The sequence below is a fragment of the Castor canadensis genome, chromosome X, assembly GCF_047511655.1.
Source record: "Castor canadensis chromosome X, mCasCan1.hap1v2, whole genome shotgun sequence".
In the NCBI taxonomy this organism is placed as follows: domain Eukaryota; kingdom Metazoa; phylum Chordata; class Mammalia; order Rodentia; family Castoridae; genus Castor; species Castor canadensis.
This window is the reverse complement of record NC_133405.1, coordinates 92,800,775-92,826,133: the sequence shown is the minus strand read 5'-3', so window position 1 is coordinate 92,826,133 and position 25,359 is coordinate 92,800,775. Positions and strand designations below refer to the sequence as shown.

The 25,359-nt window shown below is 37.9% G+C and overlaps 1 protein-coding gene and 1 non-coding gene across 4 annotated transcripts in view; one reads left to right on the top strand and one right to left on the bottom strand.

Moving 5' to 3' along the window:
• Fam120c (family with sequence similarity 120 member C) overlaps positions 1-25,359 on the top strand; it is a 116,069-nt gene that overhangs the window by 30,088 nt on the left and 60,622 nt on the right. For 2 of the 3 annotated variants that reach the window (XM_074064116.1, XM_074064114.1), the window contains exons 2-4: positions 1,840-2,086; positions 9,264-9,346; positions 16,290-16,418. In XM_074064116.1, coding sequence (XP_073920217.1) covers positions 1,840-2,086; positions 9,264-9,346; positions 16,290-16,418 — 459 coding nt within the window. Of the gene's footprint in view, positions 1-1,839; positions 2,087-9,263; positions 9,347-13,255; positions 13,326-16,289; positions 16,419-25,359 lie in introns of all 3 variants that reach the window. The other variant, XR_012444626.1, reaches the window with a different exon arrangement.
• LOC141420124 (small nucleolar RNA SNORA65) lies at positions 24,205-24,329 on the bottom strand. Its single transcript, XR_012444813.1, has one exon. It is a non-coding gene; the product is annotated as a small nucleolar RNA SNORA65 (small nucleolar RNA).

Here is a 25,359-nt window from a genome sequence, read left to right as displayed (position 1 = left end):
AGTATGACCAAAAGAAATCAAGTCCTTCACCCAGCGTGGTGGCATACACATAGTCCCCACTACTCAGGAAGCAGAGGCAGGAATATCTCTTGAGCCCAAGAATTTGAGGTTTGCCTGGGCAACATAGTGGTACCCAGTCTAAAAAAAAATCATTAGTCCATGGTTTTCTAGAGTTGAAATCACTTGGATTATGTCATAGTCAGCTTCAGACCAGCTAAAAGTTATGTGTTGTACTGGAAAAAACATGGACTTTGGTGCCAGCCTGACCCAGGTCACTGTTTCCCACTTTGTGGCTCCTGAGCATGACACCTCATTTCTCTGAGCCTCAGTGTCCTCATCTATAAAATAGGGCTTATAATGCCTGCATTATCAGGTTGTGATGACAAAAGAGATCATATCACACTTGGTAGTTCACCTGGCACAAGGTAGGTGGATGCTCATCCAGCAAGCAACTTGTATGAGGGCTGTGCTGGAAGAAACTATCATCAGGGTACAGCCTAAGCTCTATTGCCTACCTGGACACATCTGGAGTTAAATGTAACTCTAGGTATAAATCTGTTCCAATACTTTTTGTTTTCTGGATATAAAATGAATACAAACCTTGCTTTACTATCTGCTTACCAGTGCCCCTCCCCTTGTATTTGGCATGGGTATCAATAGTGACTAAACTCTTTCCATAGTCTAAGAAAAATTTAATGTATTGAAACTCCTGTTAGATGACAGAAAGCCATCATTACTTTACAGCATAAATGAAAAATAGGTTAGTTGAGTTCAACAAAATTATTGAGATCAATAGGTTTTAGAACCAAAATCTGGACTATGCTCCCTCAAGCTGTATGACCTTAGGGATAATGATATAAAGTAGGGGATAACACTAATAGTTGTGGCCTCATAAGGTTGTATTAAATGAGTTAATGTATATAAAGTACTTGGAACATTGCTTAGCACATAGTATACATTCAGCATGTCAGTTATTTTCTTTAGTATAGTACCATGCACCAGGTCTTACATGGAAATCAGAAATACAGAAATAAGTCTCTGTAGTCAATGAAATTAGTCTGGTGGAGCCAGTATAAGGATAACTTTGGTCTTCCCTTTTTTTGTGTGTGAGACTGGAGTTTGAACTCAGGGCTTTGCACTTGCAATGCAGGCACTCTACCGGTTGAACCACACCTCCAGTCCATTTTGCTATGGTTATTTTGGAGAAAGGGTCTCACAAACTATTTACCCAGGCTGGCCTCAAATTATGATCCTTCCAATCTCGGCCTCCCAAGTATCTAGGATTACAGGAATGAGCCACTGGCGCCCAGCATGGTCTGCTTTAAGTGTAGCAGTAAAGGCATATGCAGAAAAGGGTATTTAACACTCAATCACTGTTTTCATTAAAAGAGAGCTGTGTAGTAGGATTCTAGAATCAGATCAACCTGAGTTTGAATCCTTAAAAACTTAAGTAATATATACTGTGTTAATTTCAGTGCTCTGGAGCTGTGGGAATGGCTTGAGTGGTAGAGTGCCTGCCTAGAGGCCCTGAGTTCAAGCCTTAGTACTAGAAAAAATGTATTTTTTCCCAATATTCTGATTTTGAAGAGCCCCAGGTCAAGTTTAACAAAAGCATACAATGCCTGGACATTTGAGTGAACACTTGTACAATGCTGTATGCATTTACATGAATAATCAAGTTCTTGGCTGAGAGAGGGTTTTTGTTTTCATCTTTATAAGTGTGTTTTGTATAATCTTAAATTTCTTCAAATTATAAATTTAGTTACTAACCTTTCTGACTTCTAAAACAAAACACAGATCACTTCCTGTGGCATGACACATTCTCTTCTTCTTTCCTAGGTCTTTCAGAGTCTTGAAGACCACCATTTGGAAGTGGTGGCTTTTTTCAGGGAAAATGGCTTCCATGGCCTTCTTGCCCATGACTCCGAGTATGCTCTCTACAATATTCCCTCTTACTACAGTTCCCATGCTCTGAAGCTGAGCTGGAATGGGAAGAACCTCACTACCAACCAGTTTCTGATGCAAGAGGTGGCTAAACAGCTGGGCCTGAAACGGATGAATTTTCCCATATTTGCTGCACTGCTAGGTAGGTAGTTCAAATGTGAGAGTCCAGTGTGATTAGTAAAGTTTCCTCTTACATTGTTAACATATGAGAACAAGAGTGATTTAGCTTGTCATTGTTGAATTTGCCTTTTTAAAGTTTTCAGGCCAAACACTGCTGCGGAGAAACCAGCACACATTTGGGCTTCTTAGTAAACCATCCCAAAACTCAGCATTGTTTTTTTGCTCAATTTTTTTTTCACGGGACTGGGGTTTGAACTCAAGGCTTCTAGCTTGCAAAACTCTACCGCTTGAGTCGCACCTTCAGTTCAAAACAACGCATGTTTAACGTGAATTACCATAGGCTATTTCAGAACATTATTTTAATTCTTGTAAAATTTTCCATTTGTTACATTTCATAACTATTGTTTACAGAGTCCTGTCTTTGACCAAATGTCTCACTAGTTCTAAATAAGTTTGGTTCCCCCTTCAGAACTTTAGCATTTCTAGTGTTGGTATTTAGATCAGGAACACAAATTGTTAACTCTGGTTTTTTTCTGTTTCTTTTGTGTTAATATGTTATTATGAAAATTTCCAAACATGCAACAGAATTGAAAAAATTTTGCAGTAAAAACCCTAAATCCACCACATGTATTATGCTATTAATTAACATTTTACTATACTTACTTTATCATACATCTATCCATTCCCCTATTCATCCATCAAGTTAACTTTTTCTTTCTTTTTTATTTTTATTTTTTCTCAGTGGGACTGAGGTTGAACTTAGGGCTTCATGCTTGCAAAGCAGGCACTCTACCACTTGAGACATGCCTCCTGTCCATTTTGCTCGGTTATTTTGGATAGGGGTCTCACAAACTATTTGCCCTGGCAAGCCTTGAACCACGATCTTCCTGAGCTCAGCCTCCCAAGTAGCTAGGATTATAAGCGTGAGCCACTGGTGCCTGGCTTTTCTTCGGTTTTTTGAGACAGGGTCTTACTGTGTAGTCCACGCTGGCCTCAAACTCTCTATCTTCCTGCCTCACCCAACCAAGCATTATAAGCATGTGCCACCATGCCTGGGTTTCAATATATATATATATATATATATATATTTTTTTTTTTTTTTAGTTTAGGGTGCTTTTATTTTTTTTTTCATTTTTCTTTTATTATTCATATGTGCATACAAGGCTTGGTTCATTTCTCCCCCCTGCCCCCACCCCCTCCCTTACCACCCACTCCGCCCCCTCCCGCTCCCCCCCCTCAATACCCAGCAGAAACTATTTTGCCCTTATTTCTCATTTTGTTGTAGAGAGAGTATAAGCAATAATAGGAAGGAACAAGGGTTTTTGCTGGTTGAGATAAGGATAGCTATACAGGGCATTGACTCACATTGATTTCCTGTGCGTGGGTGTTACCTTCTAGGTTAATTCTTTTTGATCTAACCTTTTCTCTAGTACCTGTTCCCCTTTTCCTGTTGGCCTCAGTTGCTTTAAGGTATCTGCTTTAGTTTCTCTGCGTTAAGGGCAACAAATGCTAGCTAGTTTTTTAGGTGTCTTACCTATCTCACCCCTCCCTTGTGTGCTCTCGCTTTTATCATGTGCTCATAGTCCAATCCCCTTGTTGTGTTTGCCCTTGATCTAATGTCCACATATGAGGGAGAACATAAGATTTTTGGTCTTTTGGGCCAGGCTAACCTCACTCAGAATGATGTTCTCCAATTCCATCCATTTACAAGCGAATGATAACATTTGGTTCTTCTTCATGGCTGCATAAAATTCCATTGTGTATAGATACCACATTTTCTTAATCCATTCGTCAGTGCTGGGGCATCTTGGCTGTTTCCATAACTTGGCTATTGTGAATAGTGCCGCAATAAACATGGATGTGCAGGTACCTCTGGAGTAACAGTCTTTTGGGTATATCCCCAAGAGTGGTATTGCTGGATCAAATGGTAGATCGATGTTCAGCTTTTTAAGTAGCCTCCAAATTTTTTTCCAGAGTGGTTGTACTAGTCTACATTCCCACCAACAGTGTAAGAGGGTTCCTTTTTCCCCGCATCCTCGCCAACACCTGTTGTTGGGGGTGTTGCTGATGATGGCTATTCTAACAGGGGTGAGGTGGAATCTTAGCGTGGTTTTAATTTGCATTTCCTTTATTGCTAGAGATGGTGAGCATTTTTTCATGTGTTTTCTGGCCATTTGAATTTCTTCTTTTGAGAAAGTTCTGTTTAGTTCACGTGCCCATTTCTTTATTGGTTCATTAGTTTTGGGAGAATTTAGTTTTTTAAGTTCCCTGTATATTCTGGTTATCAGTCCTTTGTCTGATGTATAATTGGCAAATATTTTCTCCCACTCTGTAGGTGTTCTCTTCAGTTTAGAGACCATTTCTTTTGATGAACAGAAGCTTTTTAGCTTTATGAGGTCCCATTTATCTATGCTATCTCTTAGTTGCTGTGCTGCTGGGGTTTCATTGAGAAAGTTGTTACCTATACCTACTAACTCCAGAGTATTTCCTACTCTTTCCTGTATCAACTTAAGAGTTTGGGGTCTGATATTAAGATCCTTGATCCATTTTGAGTTAATCTTGGTATAGGGTGATATACATGGATCTAGTTTCAGTTTTTTGCAGACTGCTAACCAGTTTTCCCAGCAGTTTTTGTTGAAGAGGCTGCTATTTCTCCATCGTATATTTTTAGCTCCTTTGTCAAAGATAAGTTGCTTATAGTTGTGTGGCTTCATATCTGGATCCTCTATTCTGTTCCACTGGTCTTCATGTCTGTTTTGTGCCAGTATCATGCTGTTTTTATTGTTATTGCTTTGTAATATAGTTTGAAGTCAGGTATTGTGATACCTCCTGCATTGTTCTTTTGACTGAGTATTGCCTTGGCTATTCGTGGCCTCTTGTGTTTCCAGATAAATTTCACAGTAGATTTTTCAATCTCTTTAATGAATGTCATTGGGATTTTGATGGGAATTGCATTAAACATGTAGATTACTTTTGAGAGTATCGACATTTTTACTATGTTGATTCTACCAATCCATGAGCATGGGAGATCTCTCCACTTTCTATTTCTTCAGAAGTGTATAGTTTTCCTTGTAGAGGTCTTTCACATCTTTTGTTAGGTTTACACCTAGGTATTTGATTTTGTTTGAGGCTATTGTAAATGGAATTGTTTTCATACATTCTTTTTCCGTTTGCTCATTGTTAGTGTATAGAAATGCTAATGATTTTTCTATGTTGATTTTATATCCTGCTACCTTGCTATAGCTATTGATGATGTCTAGAAGCTTCTGAGTAGAGTTTTTTGGGTCTTTAAGGTATAGGATCATGTCGTCTGCAAATAGGGATATTTTGACAGTTTCTTTACCTATTTGTATTCCTTTTATTCCTTCTTCTTGCCTAATTGCTCTGGCTAGGAATTCCAGTACTATGTTGAATAGGAGTGGAGATAGTGGGCATCCTTGTCTGGTTCCTGATTTTAGAGGGAATGGTTTTAATTTTTCTCCGTTAAGTATAATGCTGGCTGTAGGTTTGTCATATATAGCTTTTATAATGTTGAGGAACTTTCCTTCTATTCCTAGTTTTCTTAGAGCTTTTATCATGAAATGATGTTGGATCTTATCAAAGGCTTTTTCTGCATCTATTGAGATGATCAAGTGGTTTTTGTCTTTGCTTCTGTTAATGTGGTTTATTACGTTTATTGATTTTCATATGTTGAACCACCCCTGCATCCCTGGGATGAGGCCTACCTGGTCGTGGTGAATAATCTTTTTGATGTGTTGCTGAATTCGATTTGCCATTATTTTGTTGAGGATTTTTGCATCAATGTTCATTAAGGAGATTGGCCTATAGTTCTCCTTTTTGGAGGTGTCTTTGCCTGGTTATGGGATAAGTGTAATACTGGCTTCATAAAATGTGTTTGGCAGTTTTCCTTCCCTTTCTATTTCATGGAACAGTTTAAGGAGGGTTGGTATCAGTTCTTCTTTAAAGGTCTGATAGAATTCAGCAGAGAATCCATCAGGTCCTGGACTTTTCTTTTTGGGGAGACTCTTGATTGCTGCTTCAATTTCATTTTGTGTTATAGGTCTATTCAGGTGATTAATTTCCTCTTGGTTCAGTTTTGGATGATCATATGTATCTAGAAATCTGTCCATTTCTTTTAGATTTTCAAATTTATTTGAATATAGGTTCTCAAAGTAGTCTCTGATGATTTCCTGGACTTCCATGGTGTTTGTTGTTATCTCCCCTTTTGCATTCCTAATTCTACTAATTTGGGTTTTTTCTCTCCTCATTTTAGTCAGGTTTGCCAGGGGTCTATCGATCTTGTTTATTTTTTCAAAAAACCAACTTTTTGTTTCATTAATTCTTTGTATGGTTTTTTTGGTTTCTATTTCGTTGATTTCAGCTCTTCTTTTTATTATTTCTCTCCTTCTATTTGTTTTGGGATTTGCTTGTTCTTGTTTTTCTAGGAGTTTGAGATGTATCATTAGGTCATTGATTTGGAATCTTTCAGTCTTTTTAATATATGCTGTCATAGCTCTAAACTTTCCTCTCAAGACTGCCTTAGCTGTGTCCCATAGGTTCCGGTAGGTTGTGTTTTCATTTTCATTGACTTCCAGGAAGTCAATGAAAATTGACTTTTTAATTTCCTCTTTTAATGCATCGATGATCCATTCTTCATTAAGTAATGAGTTATTTAGTTTCCAGCTGTTTGCATGTTTTTTGTCTTTACTTTTGTTGTTGAGTTCTACTTTTACTGCATTGTGGTCAGATAGTATGCATGGTATTATTTCTATTTTCTTATATTTGCTGAGGCTTGCTTTGTGCCCTAGGATATGATATATTTTGGAGAAGGTTCCATGGGCTGCTGAGAAGAATGTATATTGTGTAGAGGTTGGATGAAATGTTCTGTAGACATCTACTAGGTCCACTTGATCTATTGCATATTTTAGATCTTGGATTTCTTTATTGAGTTTTTGTTTGGATGACCTATCTATTGATGATAATGGAGTGTTAAAGTCTCCCACAACCACTGTGTTGGCATTTATATATGCTTTTAGGTCTTTCAGGGTATGTATGATGAAATTGGGTGCGTTGACATTGGGTGCGTACAGATCGATGATTATTATTTCCTTTTGGTCTATTTCCCCTTTTATTAGTATGGAATGTCCTTCTTTATCTCGTTTGATCAATGTAGGTTTGAAATCTACTTTGTCAGAGATAATTATTGCTACTCCTGCTTGTTTTCGGGGGCCATTGGCTTGGTAAATCTTCTTCCAGCCTTTCATCCTAAGCATATGCTTATTTCTGTCGGTGAGATGAGTCTCCTGTAAGCAACAAATTGTTGGATCTTCTTTTTTAATCCATTTTGTCAAACGGTGTGTTTTGATGGGTGAATTAAGTCCATTAACATTAAGTGTTAGTACTGATAGGTATGTGGTGATTCCTGCCATTTAGTTGTCTTAGTTGTTTGAAGGTTTGATTGTGTGTACCTAACTTGATGTTACTCTCTACTGTCTTGCTTTTTCTTATCCTGTGGTTTGGTGCTGCCTGCCTTTTCGTGGTTAAGTTGGGTGTCACTTTCTGTGTGCAGGATCCCTTGCAGAATCTTTTGTAATGGTGGCTTTGTGGTCACATATTGTTTTAGTTTCTGCTTATCATGGAAGACTTTTATTGCTCCATCTATTTTGAATGATAGCTTTGCTGGGTAGAGTATCCTGGGGTTGAAGTTATTTTCATTCAGTGCCCGGAAGATCTCACCCCACGCTCTTCTTGCTTTTAATGTTTCTGTTGAGAAGTCTGCTGTGATTTTGATGGGTTTACCTTTGTATGTTACTTGTTTTTTCTCTCTTACAGCCTTCAATATTCTTTCCTTAGTTTCTGAACTTGTTGTTTTAATGATGATATGTCGTGGAGTAGTTCTATTTTGATCTGGTCTGTTTGGTGTCCTGGAGGCCTCTTGCATCTGTATGGGAGTATCTTTCTCTAGATTTGGGAAATTTTCCGTTATTATTTTGTTGAATATATTACGCATTCCCTTCGCTTGCACCTCTTCTCCTTCTTCGATGCCCATGATTCTCAAGTTTGGTCTTTTGATGGAGTCAGTGAGTTCTTGCATTTTCTTTTCACAGGTCTTGAGTTGTTTAATTAATAGTTCTGAGATTCTGTCTTCTGTTTGTTCTATTCTGCTGGATTGGCCTTCTGTTTTGTTTTGCAGTTCTGTTTTGTTCTTTTTTCTGAGGTTTTCCATATCCTGGCAGTTTTCTTCTTTATTGTTGTCTATTTTTGTCCTGAGTTCATTTATCCATTTATTCATTGTGTTCTCTCTTTCACTTTGGTGTTTATACAGTGCTTCTATGGTTTCCTTTATTTCTTCTTTTGCTTTTTCAAATTCTCTATTTTTATTGTCTTGGAATTTCTTGAGTGTCTCCTGTACATTTTGGTTGACCCTATCCAGTATCATCTCTATAAAATTCTCATTGAGTACTTGTAGTATGTCTTCTTTTAAATTATTCTTGTGGGCTTCATTGGGTCCTTTGGCATAGTTTATCTTCATTTTGTTGGAGTCTGGATCTGAGTTTCTGTTCTCTTCATTCCCCTCTGGTTCCTGTACTAATTTTTTACTGTGGGGAAACTGGTTTCCCTGTTTTTTTCTGTCTTCCCGTCATTGTCCTTGGTGTTGTTACTGTCCCTGTACTGTGTGCAATTAAGTATTTTCTAGCTTGTAATGATAACAATGGTAATATTTAGATTGGAAGAGTGAGCTGAGATGGAAAGCAAGAAGTTAAAGAAAAGGGGAAAACAAATATACAGACAAGAGGGAGAAAGCAGAACAAGGTATCAGACAAGAGAGTTTCAAAGGTATAAACAGGGAGTGTTAGTGTACTAATCGACAGTAAGCTGGTCCGCGTCTTCCCAAGCCGTATGGGCGCCGGCCACTGGCGGCCCCGGTGGCCCTCCTCGTTTCTCCGTTTAATGTGAAGTGGAGATTCTCTTCGCCGGCTGGAGGTGTGGAGGGGTCAACGTTATGCCTTTTCTCGGTGATTATGCCTGCAAAGTGTGTCTCCAGCGTCTCTCCAAGATTTCACTATAGGAGGGTCGCTTTCTGCTTCCTACCTCTAGCCACCATCTTGGAATTCTCAATATATTTTTAAGGTGTATGTCAATGTAAATTACAGAGAGGTGATTATGTATAGTTAATAAATGACAAATATACTTTATAGGTAACCATATTCTCCCAGATGAGGACCTGGCTGCTTTTCACTGGAGCCTCTTGGGACCAGAACATCCTCTTGCATCACTTAAGGTAATGTGCCCCATATTCTACCTGTACAGATTAGGAGATACCAGGTTTTGACTGGAGTTTGATGGAGTCTTTCATTAGATTTAAAACATTTCACATACAGATGAAACTTAGTTGTAAGAATACTCTTAATACCTTAAGAATTCATACAAACGTATGAAGAAAAATACTACTCCAATAATGAAATAAAAAGTAAAGGACAGAAACAGAAAATTTATAAAAGAAGAAATACAGTGGCAAATAATATGACTAGATGCTCAATTCCACCTCACTAGTAAGCAGACATGTATATTAAATGAGCAGTATGATTATTTTTGTTAACATTTTAGCAAATATTTAAAAATTAGTCTACTGATATCCAGGCTGATACCTTCCTATTCTCGTGGTGATAGCGTAAGTTGGTGATTGTGTCATATTTCCTCTGTTTCTTCTGTTTCCTATACAATTATTTTATACCTTCTTTCTCCTCCAGCCTCTAATACTTCCTCCTCATTTGTTCACCCCCAATGCGTGATCTCTTTTCCTATTTCACTGAGAAAACAGAAGCAATGAGAAGAGAACTTCCATAACTCCTGCCCCCTCTCTACCTTATTTGCTTGTATCTGTGTGTCCCTGCATTCTGTACCTGCCTCCTGGTAACTGTGGATGACTGTCCATGTTCCTGTCTAAGGCAAACTCCTCTACTTATACTAGATTCTATCACCCCTTGCTAATTTAAGGGCATTAATTCAGAAATTCTCTCCTTCTTTCTCCTGCATCATCCATTTTCCTCTCCTCATTGGCTCTTTTCCATTGGAAAAGCATGATCCATATTTTTTTTCACACACTAGCTAGTAGATATATTTTGAAAGGAGAGCTGATGGTACTTGTGAACAGATGAGATGTGAGGTATGAGAAAGAGAGATAGAAGTCAGGATGATGTCAAGGTTTTTAGCCTAAAAAACTGGAATTGGTTGCCACTAAGGAAAATGAGGAAAGCTGTAGAAGGAGTAGGTTTAAGGGAAAGATCAGGAGTTTCCATTTGGAAATATTACTTTGAGATGCCTATTGGATATATAAATGAAGATGTTTAGTAAATAGATACTCGAATCTGGAGTTCAAGAGAAAGCTCAGAGCCAGAAACATAATCTTAGGTATCATCAATGGACAGATGGTTTTAAAGTCATGACACTGAATGAAATCAATCATGTATATAGACAGAACAGAAGGAAACAATGATAGAACTCTGGGATACCCCACCATTAGAAGGTAAGGAAGCAGCAAAGGAGACTGAGAAACAGCAGTTAGTGAGTGAGGTAGGAAGGAAACCAAAAGAGAGTTGTGTCCTTAAAGCCAAGTGAAAAATGAGCAACTGTGTCAAATGCTACTGATTTGTCAAATAAGATGAAAATTGAGAGCTAGCCACTGGGTTTACTAATTTAGAGGTTATCAATGACCTTTTCAAGGGCAATTTCCACAAACCAGATTGAAGAGAGAACAGGAAAAGAGGATGGTAAGCAGCTCAAGTATAGACAATTCTGTAGAGGGGTTTCCTGTAAGAAGAAATAGGGAGCAGTAGCTTGGGTGAGGGGAGTAAGATCAAGAATGATTTTTTATTTTATTTTTTTAAGGTAGATCATGCACAGCTGGGCATGGTGGTGCACACCTATAATCCTAGCACTGGGAAGGAGGATCACTAGTTCAAGGCTAGCCTGGATCCTTGTCTCAGAAAGAATACCCACCAAAAAAAACCCCATAACTACTCACCACTTTTACTACTGCTGCCTTGGTCAAGCCACAATTATTTCTTGCCTGGATTACTATAATAGCTTACTAACTATTGACCTTCTGCTTATACTCTCCCGAACCCCATCTATTCTCAATATAACAGCATAGTGAACCTTTACAATTAAAAAAAAGTATCTAGTAGGTACTAGGGGAAAACTCTTCAAGATATAGGCATAGGCAGTGACTTTCTTAATTATACTCCAATAGCTCAGGAAATAGTATCAAGAAATTAAAAAGATTCTGCACAGCAAAGGAATCAATGAACAGAGTGAAGATAAAACCTACAAAATGGGAGAAAATCCTTGCCAGCTATTCATCCACCAGGGGATTAACATCCAGAAGATGTAAAGACCACAAAAAATTAAATACTAGAGCAAATAACCCAACCATTAAATGGGCAAATGAGCTGAAGAGACAGTTTTCAAAAGAAGTACAATGGCCAATAAATACACGAAAAAAATGTTCAACATCCTTATCCATCAGAGAAATACAAATCAAAACTAAATTGATATTCTCTCTCACCTCAGTCAGAATGGCTATATCATCAAGAAAATAAATGTTGGCAAAGATTGACGGAAGAACCCTTATACATTGTTGGTTTGAATATAAATTAGTACAGCCACTGTGTAAATCAGTATGGAGTTTCCTGAAAAAACTAAAAGTAGAACTACCATGTGATCTGTCTATGCCAATGCTGGGTATATACCCAAAGAAACCAAAGTTAGCATAGGATTCCCAGCACCACAAGTAAATCAAAGTCAGAATATAATAAAGATAACAGCATACCCATCTTTACTGCAGTACTATTCACAATAGCCAAGTTAAGGAATCAGCTAGATTCTAACAACTGAGGAATGCATAAAGAAGATGTGCTATATATACACAGTGGAGTATAATCAGCCATAAAGAAAAATGAAATCATGTCTTTTGCAAAACAGTGGATGCAACTGAAGATCATCTGTTAAGCAAAATAAGCCAGACTCAGAAAGACAGACATCATGTTTTCTCTCCTATGTAGAATCTAGATATTTTTTAAAAGGCATGAAAATAGAAGGGAGTAGTTCAGATATAGAGAGGCAAATCAAGTATTTTCCTTATAGAAGTTCCCAGGTCCTAGGAGTTGATGTCTCTTTTATTAAAGTAACTCCTGTTTTTGTTCTGAAGTAACTCATTTTGTTGTTTGATAAATTCTTACTTGATTTTTTAAGACAGGGTCTCCCTACGTAGCCCAGGCTGGCCTTGAACTTGTGATTCTCCTGACCCATCTCCTGAGTGCTGGTATTTTTTTTTTTTTGGTGGAACTGGGGTTTGAACTCAGGGTTTCATACTTGCAAAGCAGGCACTATACCACCTGAGCCACACCTCCAGTCCATTTTACTCTGGTTATTTTGGGGACAAGGTCTCATAAACTATTTGCCTGGGCTGGCCTCAAACCTCATTCGTCCTGATCTTAGCCTCCCAAGTAGGTGTGAGCCACCAGTGCCTGGCTGTGAGTGTTGGCATTATAGATGTGAGCCACCATTCATGGTGTTGTTGGTACTTTAATAAGGGTCATTTAAGGGTGTACATTTAATTGCTTCTCAGCCTTTTGGCTAAGATCAAGTGAAAGTGTAAGTTTAAGGACTCCCAAATAGGAAAAGGGGACCAGGAACTAGAGAAAAGATTAGATCAAAAAGAATTCACCTAGAAGGTAACACACACGCACAGGAAATTAATGTGAGTCAACTCCCTGTATAGCTATCCTTATCTCAACCAGCAAAAACCCTTGTTCCTTCCTATTATGGCTTATACTCTCTCTACAACAAAATTAGAAATAAGGGCAAAATAGTTTCTGCTGGGTATTGAGGGGGTAGGGGGGAGAGGGAGGGGGCAGAGTGGGTGGTAAGGGAAGGAGTGGGGGTAGGTGGGAGCAATGACCCAAGCCTTGTATGCACATATGAATAATAAAATAATAATAATAAAAAAGAAGGACTCCCAAAGTGAAATTTAAAACAGCCATTTTGAGGATAATTGATTGAATATATCAGTTTATAGTGTGTGCTAAATTACTATGCCATGTACTATTTTAGTGTTTTGGGAAAATGAAAGACTAAAAATGTTCTTTAGCATAATAAATGTTTTATTTTATGTGTGTAAAAAAAATAGAAGGGGAGCTATTTGGGAAGAGGAAGGGGACCAACAGGAGTAGGGCAGATGGACAAGAGAGTAATAGAGGGTAAGTATGATCAAACTACATTATATAAATATATATATACGTCATAAAAAACCCATTATTTTGTATAATTACTATATACTAATAAAAAGGAAAAAAACTCAGAGCATGTCATTTCTCTATTTAAAGAGTCCTCTAGTGACTCTTTATACCACTTAGCCAATCCTTATGATAGCCTACCAAGATGATTGTCTGACTCTGTTATATCTCTGATCTCATCTTTCTTTTTTTTTTTTATTCTTAGAACTTTTGCACTTAAGCATTCCTTCCACTTGGAATGTTTTTTCCTTTCATATAGCCATGTCCTCACTCCCACCTAGAGTTTTTTTTTAAATGTTACTTTCTCAGTAAAGCCTTTCCTGATCAACCTGTTTTAAATTGTATGCACAGGCACTCATGTGCACCTGCACACATATGTGTGTTTATAGTCCTTAGTCCCTTCTCTATTACTTTTTATCCAGAACATTTATCTACATCTAGCACACTATGCATTTTACCTATTTATTTGTTTACCTCCCTTCATCTCATCCCAACATACCTACACTAGAATTTAAGCTGCCATAATGGCAGAGATTTTTTTCTCTTGCTCACTGCTGTGTCTCTGGTATGTAGGACAGTGCCTAGCACATAGTATGCTGTAAGTATTTTTAAAGGACTGAATAGTATAGCATGTTGGTGAATCAATTTTTATCAAAAGATTTAAAAAAGTATATACCCTCTTGCTCAGTGTATGGAAGCTTATAATTAAGTAATCGCAAAGTGGGCAAGAAATACCCACATTTCTTCATAGCATCAAAATTTGTTTTCTTTTTCTTTTTCTTTTTCTTTTTTTTTTGAGGTACTGGTGCTTGAACTCACGGCCTACACCTTGAGCCACTCCACCAGCCCTTTTTGTGATGGGTTTTTTTCGAGATAAGTTCTCATGAACTATTTGCCCAGGCTGGCTTCGAACAGAGATCCTCCTCATCTCTGCCTCCTGAGTAGCTAGGATTACAGGCGTGAGCCACCAGCACCCAGGCTCAACATTTGTTCTTGTTAAAATGTTCAAGCATCAACAGAAGTAGGGAAAGTAACACAATGATAATCACTATTGTAACATCCTCCAGATCCAACAGTTACCAAGATTTTGCCAAACTTTCTGGGTTTTGTTGATAATGTAATTTAATGCAAATACTAAACCTCAACTTATGTCACTCCCACATTATTTGGGCATTTTCTTACATAAGTATACTGCTATTATCACTCATTACAAAATTAATGCTAATTTCTTTATCATCTTAATAGTGAATTCATTTGCAAGTTTTCCTGATTGTCTCAAAAAGACCTTTTTGTGGTTAGTTTAAATTAGGATCCAAAGATGCTCCACACATTACAACATTACTTTTAATAGTGAAAAGTTGGAAGCAGCATATATCTGAGGAGGGATTAGTAACCAGAATTTACAGGGAGCTCAAAAAACTAAACCCCCCAAAATCAATGACCCAATAGGCAAATGAATTGATCAGAAATTTTTCAAAGGAAGAAGTACAAATGGCCAAAAACACATGAAGAAATAAATGCTCCATATCCCTGGTCATAAAGGAAACACAAATCAAAACCATGTTAAAATTTCACCTCACTCCTGTTATAATGGCTATCACCAAGAACACAACAACAAATGTTGGCAATGATATAGGGAAAAAGGAACCCTCATACACTTCTGGTGGGAGTTTAAGCTAGTACAACCACTATGGAAAACAGTATGGAGGCTCCTCAAAAAAACTAAAAATAGAACTGCCATATGATCCAGTGATACCATTCCTGGACATATATCTGATGGAATGTCAGGATACAATAAAGAAGTTTGCATGCCCATGTTTATTGCAGCATTAGTCACAATAGCCAATGCTATTGTGAAACAGCCCAGACGCCCCACAACTGATGAAAGGATTAAGAAAATGTGATATACACACAATGAAATATTATTCATAAATAAGAATGAAATTATGTCATTTGTAGGTAAATGGACGGGACTAGAGATCATCATGTTAAGCAAAGTAAGCCAGGTTCACATACACAAAGTTTGCATGCTTTTTCTCATATGTGGAAGATAAATCCAAATATAAATACAAGCATTATCATATATACACATTTATTCAGAACATGTTTCCAACAGTGGGGCTATTAGAGGAGACTAGGGGAGGAGGGAAATAAGAGAATGATAGAGAATGAATAATGTTGCAATATGTCACATATGTGTAGGAACAAGACTTAATGAAATGCACTGAAAGCTACTGAACAATAGGGGGAAAAGGGTAAGGAAGAGAAATAGAGGGGGTTAGTGTGATTAAAGTACAATATATTTACAGGTAAAACACCGAGGCAAAACACCACTGAACAATGAACAGATATTTAAACAATGAATGACAGGAATGTAAAACAGGTCGTGTTAAGGAGGAGGGTACTAGTGGGAGGGGGAGGGTAAATGAAGTGGGTGAAGGAGGGTGAATATGGGCGAGGTACTTTCTACACATGTATAAATATGGAACACAATCCTGTGGAAGTCATTTTAAGAAGGGGGAGGGGGAAGAGGCAGAATAATGGAGAGGATGAACTAAACCAGGATATATTATATGCACATATGGAAATGTCAGAACAACACTCCCTCTACAACTATTATATGCTAACAAAAACTTAAAAAATTGTAAGCACCCAAAATGTCTCTGGAAAGTGAACTAATTTTGACAGTGTCATAAAACAGGTATCTCTGAAGGAGGATTATGAATGATGTTTTTAATGTCTTTATACTTTTTAGTCCTTTCCAAGTATTCCATACTGACTATTAGTGAGAAACTATTTTCAAAAATAGTTTAACTATCTTTCAGTGGATTTACTCAATTTGAATTCTGTATTTCATGCCCAACTCACTCTTTTTCTTAGTGATCCTGCTGTAATGGCAGTGTCCCTTACTTATGTTGCCTTTTCTAGGTCCGAGCTCATCAGTTGGTTCTTCCACCCTGTGATGTGGTGATCAAGGCTGTTTCTGAGTATGTTAGTTCTATCAAAGACCCTTCTAACTTGGATGTGGTTGGGAAGGATGTTTTCAAACAGTCTCAGGTAAGTTAGCTTTCACCTTCCTAAGAGTCCCCAGGTTTTTTACATTCTCCAGAAACACCAGCTCTTGTTCTTTTCTGTGCTTTCCAGCTTCTCTCCTAGCTGCTTTCTCTGTGCTTATAGACTAAAGCCCTAAAATTTCCTTGAAAGACATTACTAGCCCTGGATTAAAAGGATTCTTTAATTTTTTCCTACTGATAATTTAAGTAATACAAGTCCATTCTGAAAAGTTTAGAAAATAAAACAATCCACTTAAAATTTCATTACATAGAAACAACATGCTACAGTTAATACTCTGTTGTGTTTTCTACTTATTTTTTGTTTCACACAAACATAAGTAACGTGTAAATGTATATATACACATACATACCCAGGATCTCCACATGCTAGGCTAGATCCCCAGCCAATTTTGATATATATATATATTTTTCTTTTATTATTTATATGTGCATACAAGGCTTGGGTTATTTCTCCCCCCTGCCCCCACCTCCTCCCTTACCACCCACTCTGCCCCCTCCCTCTCCCCCCTACCCCCGCAATACCAAGCAGAAACTATTTTGCCCTTATTTCTAATTTTGTTGCAGAGAGAGTATAAGCCATAATAGGAAGGAACAAGGGTTTTTGCTGGTTGAGATAAGGATAGCTATACAGGGAGTTGACTCACATTGATTTCCTGTGCGTGGGTGTTACCTTCTAGGTTAATTCTTTTTGATCTAATCTTTTCTCTAGTTCCTGGTCCCTTCTCCTATTGGCCTCAGTTGCTTTTAAGGTATCTGCTTTAGTTTCTCTGCATTAAGGGCAACAAATGCTAGCTAATTTTTTAGGTGTCTTACCTATCCTCACCCCTCCCTTGTGTGCTCTCGCTTTTATCATGTGCTCAAAGTCCAATCCCATTGTTGTGTTTGCCCTTGATCTAATGTCCACATATGAGGGAGAACATACGATTTTTGGTCTTTTGGGCCAGGCTAACCTCACTCAGAATGATGTTCTCCAATTCCATCCATTTACCAGCGAATGATAACATTTGGTTCTTCTTCATGGCTGCATAAAATTCCATTGTGTATAGATACCACATTTTCTTAATCCATTCGTCAGTGGTGGGGCATCTTGGCTGTTTCCATAACTTGGCTATTGTGAATAGTGCCGCAATAAACATGGGTGTGCAGGTGCCTCTGGAGTAACCTGTGTCACAGTCTTTTGGGTATATCCCCAAGAGTGGTATTACTGGATCAAATGGTAGATCGATGTCTAGCTTTTTAAGTAGCCTCCAAATTTTTTTCCAGAGTGGTTGTACTAGTCTACATTCCCACCAACAGTGTAAGAGGGTTCCTTTTTTCCTGCATTCTCGCCAACACCTGTGTGTTGGTGGTGTTGCTGATGATGTCTATTCTAACAGGGGTGAAGTGGAATCTTAGCGTGGTTTTAATTTGCATTTCCTTTATTGCTAGAGATGGTGAGCATTTTTTCATGTGTTTTCTGGCCATTTGAATTTCTTCTTTTGAGAAAGTTCTGTTTAGTTCACTTGCCCATTTCTTTATTGGTTCATTAGTTTTGGGAGAATTTAGTTTTTTAAGTTCCCTCTATATTCTGGTTATCAGTCCTTTGTCTGATGTGTAGCTGGCAAATATTTTCTCCCACTCTGTGGGTGTTCTCTTCAGTTTAGAGACCATTTCTTTTGATGAACAGAAGCTTTTTAGCTTTATGAGGTCCCATTTATCTATGCTATCTCTTAGTTGCTGTGCTGCTGGGGTTTCATTGAGAAAGTTGTTACCTATACCTACTAACTCCAGAGTATTTCCTACTCTTTCCTGTATCAACTTAAGAGTTTGGGGTCTGATATTAAGATCCTTGATCCATTTTGAGTTAATCTTGGTATAAGGTGATATACATGGATCTAGTCTCAGGTTTTTGCAGACTGCTAACCAGTTTTCCCAGCAGTTTTTGTTGAAGAGGCTGCTATTTCTGCATCGTATATTTTTAGCTCCTTTGTCAAAGATAAGTTGGTTATAGTTGTGTGGCTTCATATCTGGGTCCTCTATTCTGTTCCACTGGTCTTCATGTCTGTTTTTGTGCCAGTACCATGCTGTTTTTATTGTTATTGCTGTGTGATATAGTTTGAAGTCAGGTATTGTGATACCTCCTGCATTGTTCTTTTGACTGAGTATTGCCTTGGCTATTCGTGGCCTCTTGTGTTTCCAGATAAATTTCACAGTAGATTTTTCAATCTCTTTAATGAATGTCATTGGGATTTTGATGGGAATTGCATTAAACATGTAGATTACTTTTGAGAGTATCGACATTTTTACTATGTTGATTCTACCAATCCATGAGCATGGGAGATCTCTCCACTTTCTATTTCTTCAGAAGTGTATAGTTTTCCTTGTAGAGGTCTTTCACATCTTTTGTTAGGTTTACACCTAGGTATTTGATTTTGTTTGAGGCTATTGTAAATGGAATTGTTTTCATACATTCTTTTTCCGTTTGCTCATTGTTAGTGTATAGAAATGCTAATGATTTTTCTATGTTGATTTTATATCCTGCTACCTTGCTATAGCTATTGATGATGTCTAGAAGCTTCTGAGTAGAGTTTTTTGGGTCTTTAAGGTATAGGATCATGTTGTCTGCAAATAGGGATATTTTGACAGTTTCTTTACCTATTTGTATTCCTTTTATTCCTTCTTCTTGCCTAATTGCTCTGGCTAGGAATTCCAGTACTATGTTGAATAGGAGTGGAGATAGTGGGCATCCTTGTCTGGTTCCTGATTTTAGAGGGAATGGTTTCTGCTTTTCTCCGTTAGGTATAATGCTGGCTGTAGGTTTGTCATATATAGCTTTTATAATGTTGAGGAACTTTCCTTCTATTCCTAGTTTTCTTAGAGCTCTTATCATGAAATGGTGTTGGATCTTATCAAAGGCTTTTTCTGTATCTATTGAGATGATCATGTGGTTTTTGTCATTGCTTCTGTTAATGTGGTTTATTACGTTTATTGATTTTTGTATGTTGAACCACTCCTGCATTCCTGGGATGAAGCCTACTTGGTCGTGGTGAATAATCTTTTTGATGTGTTCCTGAATTCGGTTTGCCATTATTTTGTTGAGGATTTTTGCATCAATGTTCATTAAGGAGATTTGCCTATAGTTCTCCTTTTTGGAGGTGTCTTTGCCTGGTTTTGGGATAAGTGTAATACTGGCTTCATAAAATGTGTTCGGCAGTTTTCCTTCCCTTTCTATTTCGTGGAACAGTTTAAGGAGGGTTGGTATCATTTCTTCTTTAAAGGTCTGATAGAATTCAGCAGAGAATCCATCAGGTCCTGGACTTTTCTTTTTGGGGAGACTCTTGATTGCTGCTTCAATTTCATTTTGTGTTATAGGTCTATTCAGGTGATTAATTTCCTCTTGGTTCAGTTTTGGATGATCATATGTATGTAGAAATCTGTCCATTTCTTTAAGATTTTTAAAATTATTTGAATATAGGTTCTCAAAGTAGTCTCTGATGATTTCCTGGACTTCCATGGTGTTTGTTGTTATCTCCCCTTTTGCATTCCTGATTCTACTAATTTGGGTTTTTTCTCTCCTCATTTTAGTCAGGTTTGCCAGGGGTCTATCGATCTTGTTTATTTTTTCAAAGAACCAACTTTTTGTTTCCTTACTTCTTTGTATGGTTTTTTTGGTTTCTATTTCATTGATTTCAGCTCTTTTTATTTGAGATGTATCATTAGGTCATTGATTTGGAATCTTTCAGTCTTTTTAATATATGCTGTCATAGCTCTAAACTTTCCTCTCAAGACTGCCTTAGCTGTGTCCCATAGGTTCCGGTAGGTTGTGTTTTCATTTTCATTGACTTCCAGGAACTTTTTAATTTCCTCTTTTATTTCATCGATGACCCATTCTTCATTAAGTAATGAGTTATTTAGTTTCCAGCTGTTTGCATGTTTTTTGTCTTTACTTTTGTTGTTCAATTCTACTTTTGCTGCATTGTGATCAGATAGTATGCACGGTATAATTTCTGTTTTCTTATATTTGCTGAGACTTGCTTTGTGCCCTTGGATATGATCTATTTTGGAGAAGGTTCCATGGGCTGCTGAGAAGAATGTATATTGTGTAGAGGTTGGATGAAATGTTCTGTAGACATCAACTAGGACCATTTGATCTATTGCATATTTTAGATCTTGGATTTCTTTATTGATTTTTTGTTTGGATGACCTATCTATTGATCATAATGGGGTATTAAAGTCTCCCACAACCACTGTGTTGGCGTTTATATATGCTTTTAGGCCTTTCAGGGTATGTTTGATGAAATTGGGTGCGTTGACATTGGGTGCATACAGATCGATGATTATTATTTCCTTTTGGTCTATTTCCCCTTTTATTAGTATGGAATGTCCTTCTTTATCTCGTTTGATCAGTGTAGGTTTGAAGTTTACTTTGTCAAAGATAAGTGTTGCTACTCTTGCCTTTTTTCGGGGGCCATTGGCTTGGTAAATCTTCTTCCAGCCTTTCATCCTAAGCATATGCTTATTTCTGTCAGTGAGATGGGTCTCCTGTAAGCAACAAATTGTTGGATCTTCCTTTTTAATCCATTTCATCAAGCGGTGCCTTTTGATGGGTGAATTAAGTCTGTTAACATTAAGCGTTAGTACTGATAGGTATGTGGTGATTCCTGTCATTTAGTTGTCTTAGTTGTTTGAAGGTTTGATTGTGTGTACCTAAGTTGAGGTTACTCTCTACTGTCTTGCTTTTTCTTTTCCTGTGATTTGCTGCTGCCTGTCTTTTCATGATTAAGTTGGGTTTCACTTTCTGTGTGCAGAATCCCTTGAAGAATCTTTTGTAGTGGTGGCTTTGTGGTCACATATTGTTTTAGTTTCTGGTTATCATGGAAGACTTTTATTCCTCCATCTGTTTTGAATGATAGTTTTGCTGGGTAGAGTATCCTGGGGTTGAAGTTGTTTTCATTCAGTGCCCGGAAGATCTCACCCCAAGCTCTTCTTGCTTTTAATGTTTCTGTTGAGAAGTCTGCTGTGATTTTGATGGGTTTACCTGTGTATGTTACTTGTTTTTTCTCTCTTACAGCCTTCAATATTCTTTCCTTAGTTTCTGAACTTGTTGTTTTAATGATGATATGTCATGGGGTAGTTCTATTTTGATCTGGTCTGTTTGGTGTCCTGGAGGCCTCTTGCATCTGTATGGGAATCTTTCTCTAGATTTGGGAAATTTCCCCTTATTATTTTGTTGACTATATTATGCATTCCCTTTGCTTGCACCTCTTCTCCTTCTTCGATGCCCATGATTCTCAAGTTTGGTCTTTTGATGGAGTTGGTGAGTTCTTGCATTTTCTTTTCACAGGTCTTGAGTTGTTTAGTTAATAGTTCTTCGGTTTTTCCTTTAATTACCATTTCATCTTTAAGTTCTGAGATTCTGTCTTCTTTTTATTCTATTCTGCTGGATTGGCCTTCCATTTTATTTTGCAGTTCTGTTTTGTTCTTTTTTCTGAGGTTTTCCATATCCTGGGAGGTTTCCTCTTTAATGTCGTCTATTTTTGGTCTGAGTTCATTTATCCGTTTATTCATCGTGTTCTGTGTTTCACTTTGGTGTTTATACAGTGCTTCTATGGTTTCCTTTATTTCTTCTTTTGCTTTTTCAAATTCTCTATTTTTGTTGTCTTGGAATTTCTTGAATGTCTCCTGTACATTTTGGTTGACCCTATCCAGTATCATCTCTAAAATTCTCATTGAGTACCTGTAGTATGTCTTCTTTTAAATTATTCTTGTGGGCTTCATTGGGTCCTTTGGCATAGTTTATCTTCATTTTGTTGGAGTGTGGATCTGAGTTTCTGTTTTCTTCATTCCCCTCTGGTTCCTGTACTAACTTTTTGCTGTGGCGAAACTGGTTTCCCTGTTTTTTCTGATTTCCCGTCATTGTCTTTGGTGTTGTTACTGTCCCTGTACTGTGTGCAATTAAGTATTGTCTAGCTTGTAGTAATAACAATGGTAATATTTAGAATGGAAGGGTGAGCTGAGATGGAAAGCAAGAAGTTAAAGAAAAGGGGAAAACAAATACACAGACAAGAGGCAGAAAAGAGAACAAGGTTTCAGACAAGAAAGTTTCAAAGGTATAAACAGGGAGCGTTAGTGTACTAATTGACAGTAAGCTGAACAGACATTAGAGAGACAGAGAATTGAAAATCAAAAATCAAAAATAAAAATAAGAATAAAAATAAAAAATAAGTTAATGAAAGAAATACGTATATATAAAAATGAATTAAAATAAAATGGAAAATAGAAAATTAAAAAAAACCTTCAAGTTTAAATGCAATGAAGTTTCAGTCTTAATAATTTGGGTGTACGTCTCAGTCTCCATTCCTGGAGATGGTGCCTCAGATGTTGTTCTGTAGTTGTCTCATCAAAGGGGACACATAAAGTAGAACAAATCTACACACACACACACAAGAAAAACCCCAGCAAGTGTCCCATGTTCAAATGCAATACAGTTTCAGTAAGGTTTTCAGCATGCAGGTGTAATTCGGTTGTTCTCTCATCAAAGGTAGGGCGAAAAAGACAAAAAAGAGTCTGGAGACAGTTCTGAGAATGGTATCTGCAGCTGTGGCTTGCCTGCCTGCTGCTGTCAGCCTGCTCTAGCTGGAGGCGTTATTTATGCAGATCTCTGGGGTGAGCTTAGCAGTCACCTGGCCCTGCAGGCTTTGTTTGTTCAGAGTTCTCCTGTGCGTGAGCCTCTGCTACAAGCTTTCCCCTTTCCAAGCACTGGGAAAGGTCACACTGCACCCGTGTTGTCAGGCCTGCGTGTTTACTTACAGTTCATGTGGGAGGTGGGTCTTACCCCCTCTCCTGTGCAGTTTTCCTCCCACTGCCACTTTCACAAGTTTCCTGCTCCTGATTACTGGGCGGTGCTGCTGCTCCTACCAGCCACCATGTTTGTTTATAGCTCACGTGGGAAGTGGGTCTTCCCTCCTCTCCTGTGGAGTTTTCCTCCCTCCGCCACTCTCACAAGTTTTCCCGCTCCTGGTTGCTGGGTGCGCGCCTCCGCTCCCACCAGAGTCTCTCCAGCCCGCCCTGCTTGTTTATTTACAGTCCCGGGAAGGATTCCCTTCCCCCAATCTTCAGCGCTCAGGGCAACCCACCCTCTTTCCCATGTGTCTTTATTGTTCTTATTGCTTATTAGTCAATTTCTCTTTTTTCCCCGGCTGGAGGTCTGTCTGTCCAGGGGGCTGTGGTGCTCTGGCCCAGGCTTGTCTGTGGGAGTACCACGGTACCACGAAGCTCATCTGGTCCGTGTCTTCCCAAGCCATCTGGGTGCCGGCAACTCTTGATATATATTTTAATAAAGAGGAGGTCTTGCTTACTGAAGGATAAAACAATTTTCTACTTTTATTTTTTTAATTAGCATACAGTCAATCTGACTTTTGTGTATGTGTGTGCAGGTCTATGACTTTTTGACATAGTTACAGATTTATGTAACCAACATCACAGTCAAGATACAAAATAGTTGTACCACCTTCCCCCCCAAGAAAACTCTCATGCTATCCCTTTGTAATAACACTGGAACCCATCCCTGACCTATAGTTACCACCAGTTATTGCTGTCTCTGTAGTGTGTCTTTATAGAATATCACATGGATGGTATCATACAGTATATAATCTTTGGAAAATGGCTCCTTCCTTTCAACATAAAGCTTTTTTTTTTGGCTGTACTGGGACTTGAACTCAGGGCCTTCACCTTGAGCCACTCTGCCAGCCCTTTTTGTGCTGGGTACTTTTTCTTTTTTTTTCTTTCTGAGCTGTTCCCATGCTTTCGGCACAGAATCATCCACATGAAGAATAACCCTGTTTCCTAAAAGCTGGATTTACTATCAGCTCACCACTGGATTGCACCAGCCAATTCTGGGTACTTTTGAGATAGGGTCTTGTGAACTATTTTCCCGGGCTAGCTTTGAACCACAATGCTCCTGATCTCTGCCTCCTGAGTGACCCACTGGTGCCCGGCTCAACATAATGCTTTTGAGATTCTTCCAAGTTGTTGGATATTACATGTATCAGTAATTCCTTTTTGTTGCTGAGTAACGTTCATTGTATATGGATATACTACAGCTTGATTATGCCTTAAGGATATTTAGGTTGATTATAAATTTTGGTGCTTATAAATAGAGTTGCTATAAATACTATACGGGTTTTGTGTGAATAGAATTTTTCATTTCTCTAGTATAAATATCTAGGAGTGGGATTTGGGGTCATATAATAAGCATATGTTTAAATTGATAAGACCCCATCAAATCAGTTTCTAGAGTAGCTGTTCCAGCACTCAGTCAATATATATATATATACTTTTTGTGGTACTGGGGTTTGAACACAGGATCTACACCTTGAACCACTCCACCAGCCTTTTTTTGTGTTGGGTTTTTTCGAGATAGCGTATCAAAAACTATTTGGTGGGCTGGCTTCAAACCTTGATCCTCCTGATCTCTCTTTTCTGAGGATTACATCCCTTCCACCAGCCCTTGGTCAATATTTTTAATTAATTAATTAACTTTATTTTTAATTTTGCAGTACTAGGAATTGAACCCAGGGCATTGTGCATGCTAGGCAAGTGCTCTATCACTGAGCTACATGTATCCCACCCAGCTCTCGTCAATAGTGTTAATTTGCATTTCACAAATGATTAATGATGAACTTTTTACTTGTGTTTACTTGCCATCTATATTTCCTCTTAGGTAAAGGGTCTGTTCATGAACAGTTTATTATCAGGTATCTGGTTTACAAATATTTGTCCTAATCTTTAGTTTGTCTTTTAATAACATATTTTTCACAGGAAATTTTTATATTTTTATCAGTTTTAATCTTTTATGGATCAGGTTTTTGGTGTCTTATACAAGAACTCTTTGCCACACCCATGATAATTTCCTCCATTTTTTTTCCTGCAGTGCTAGGGATAGA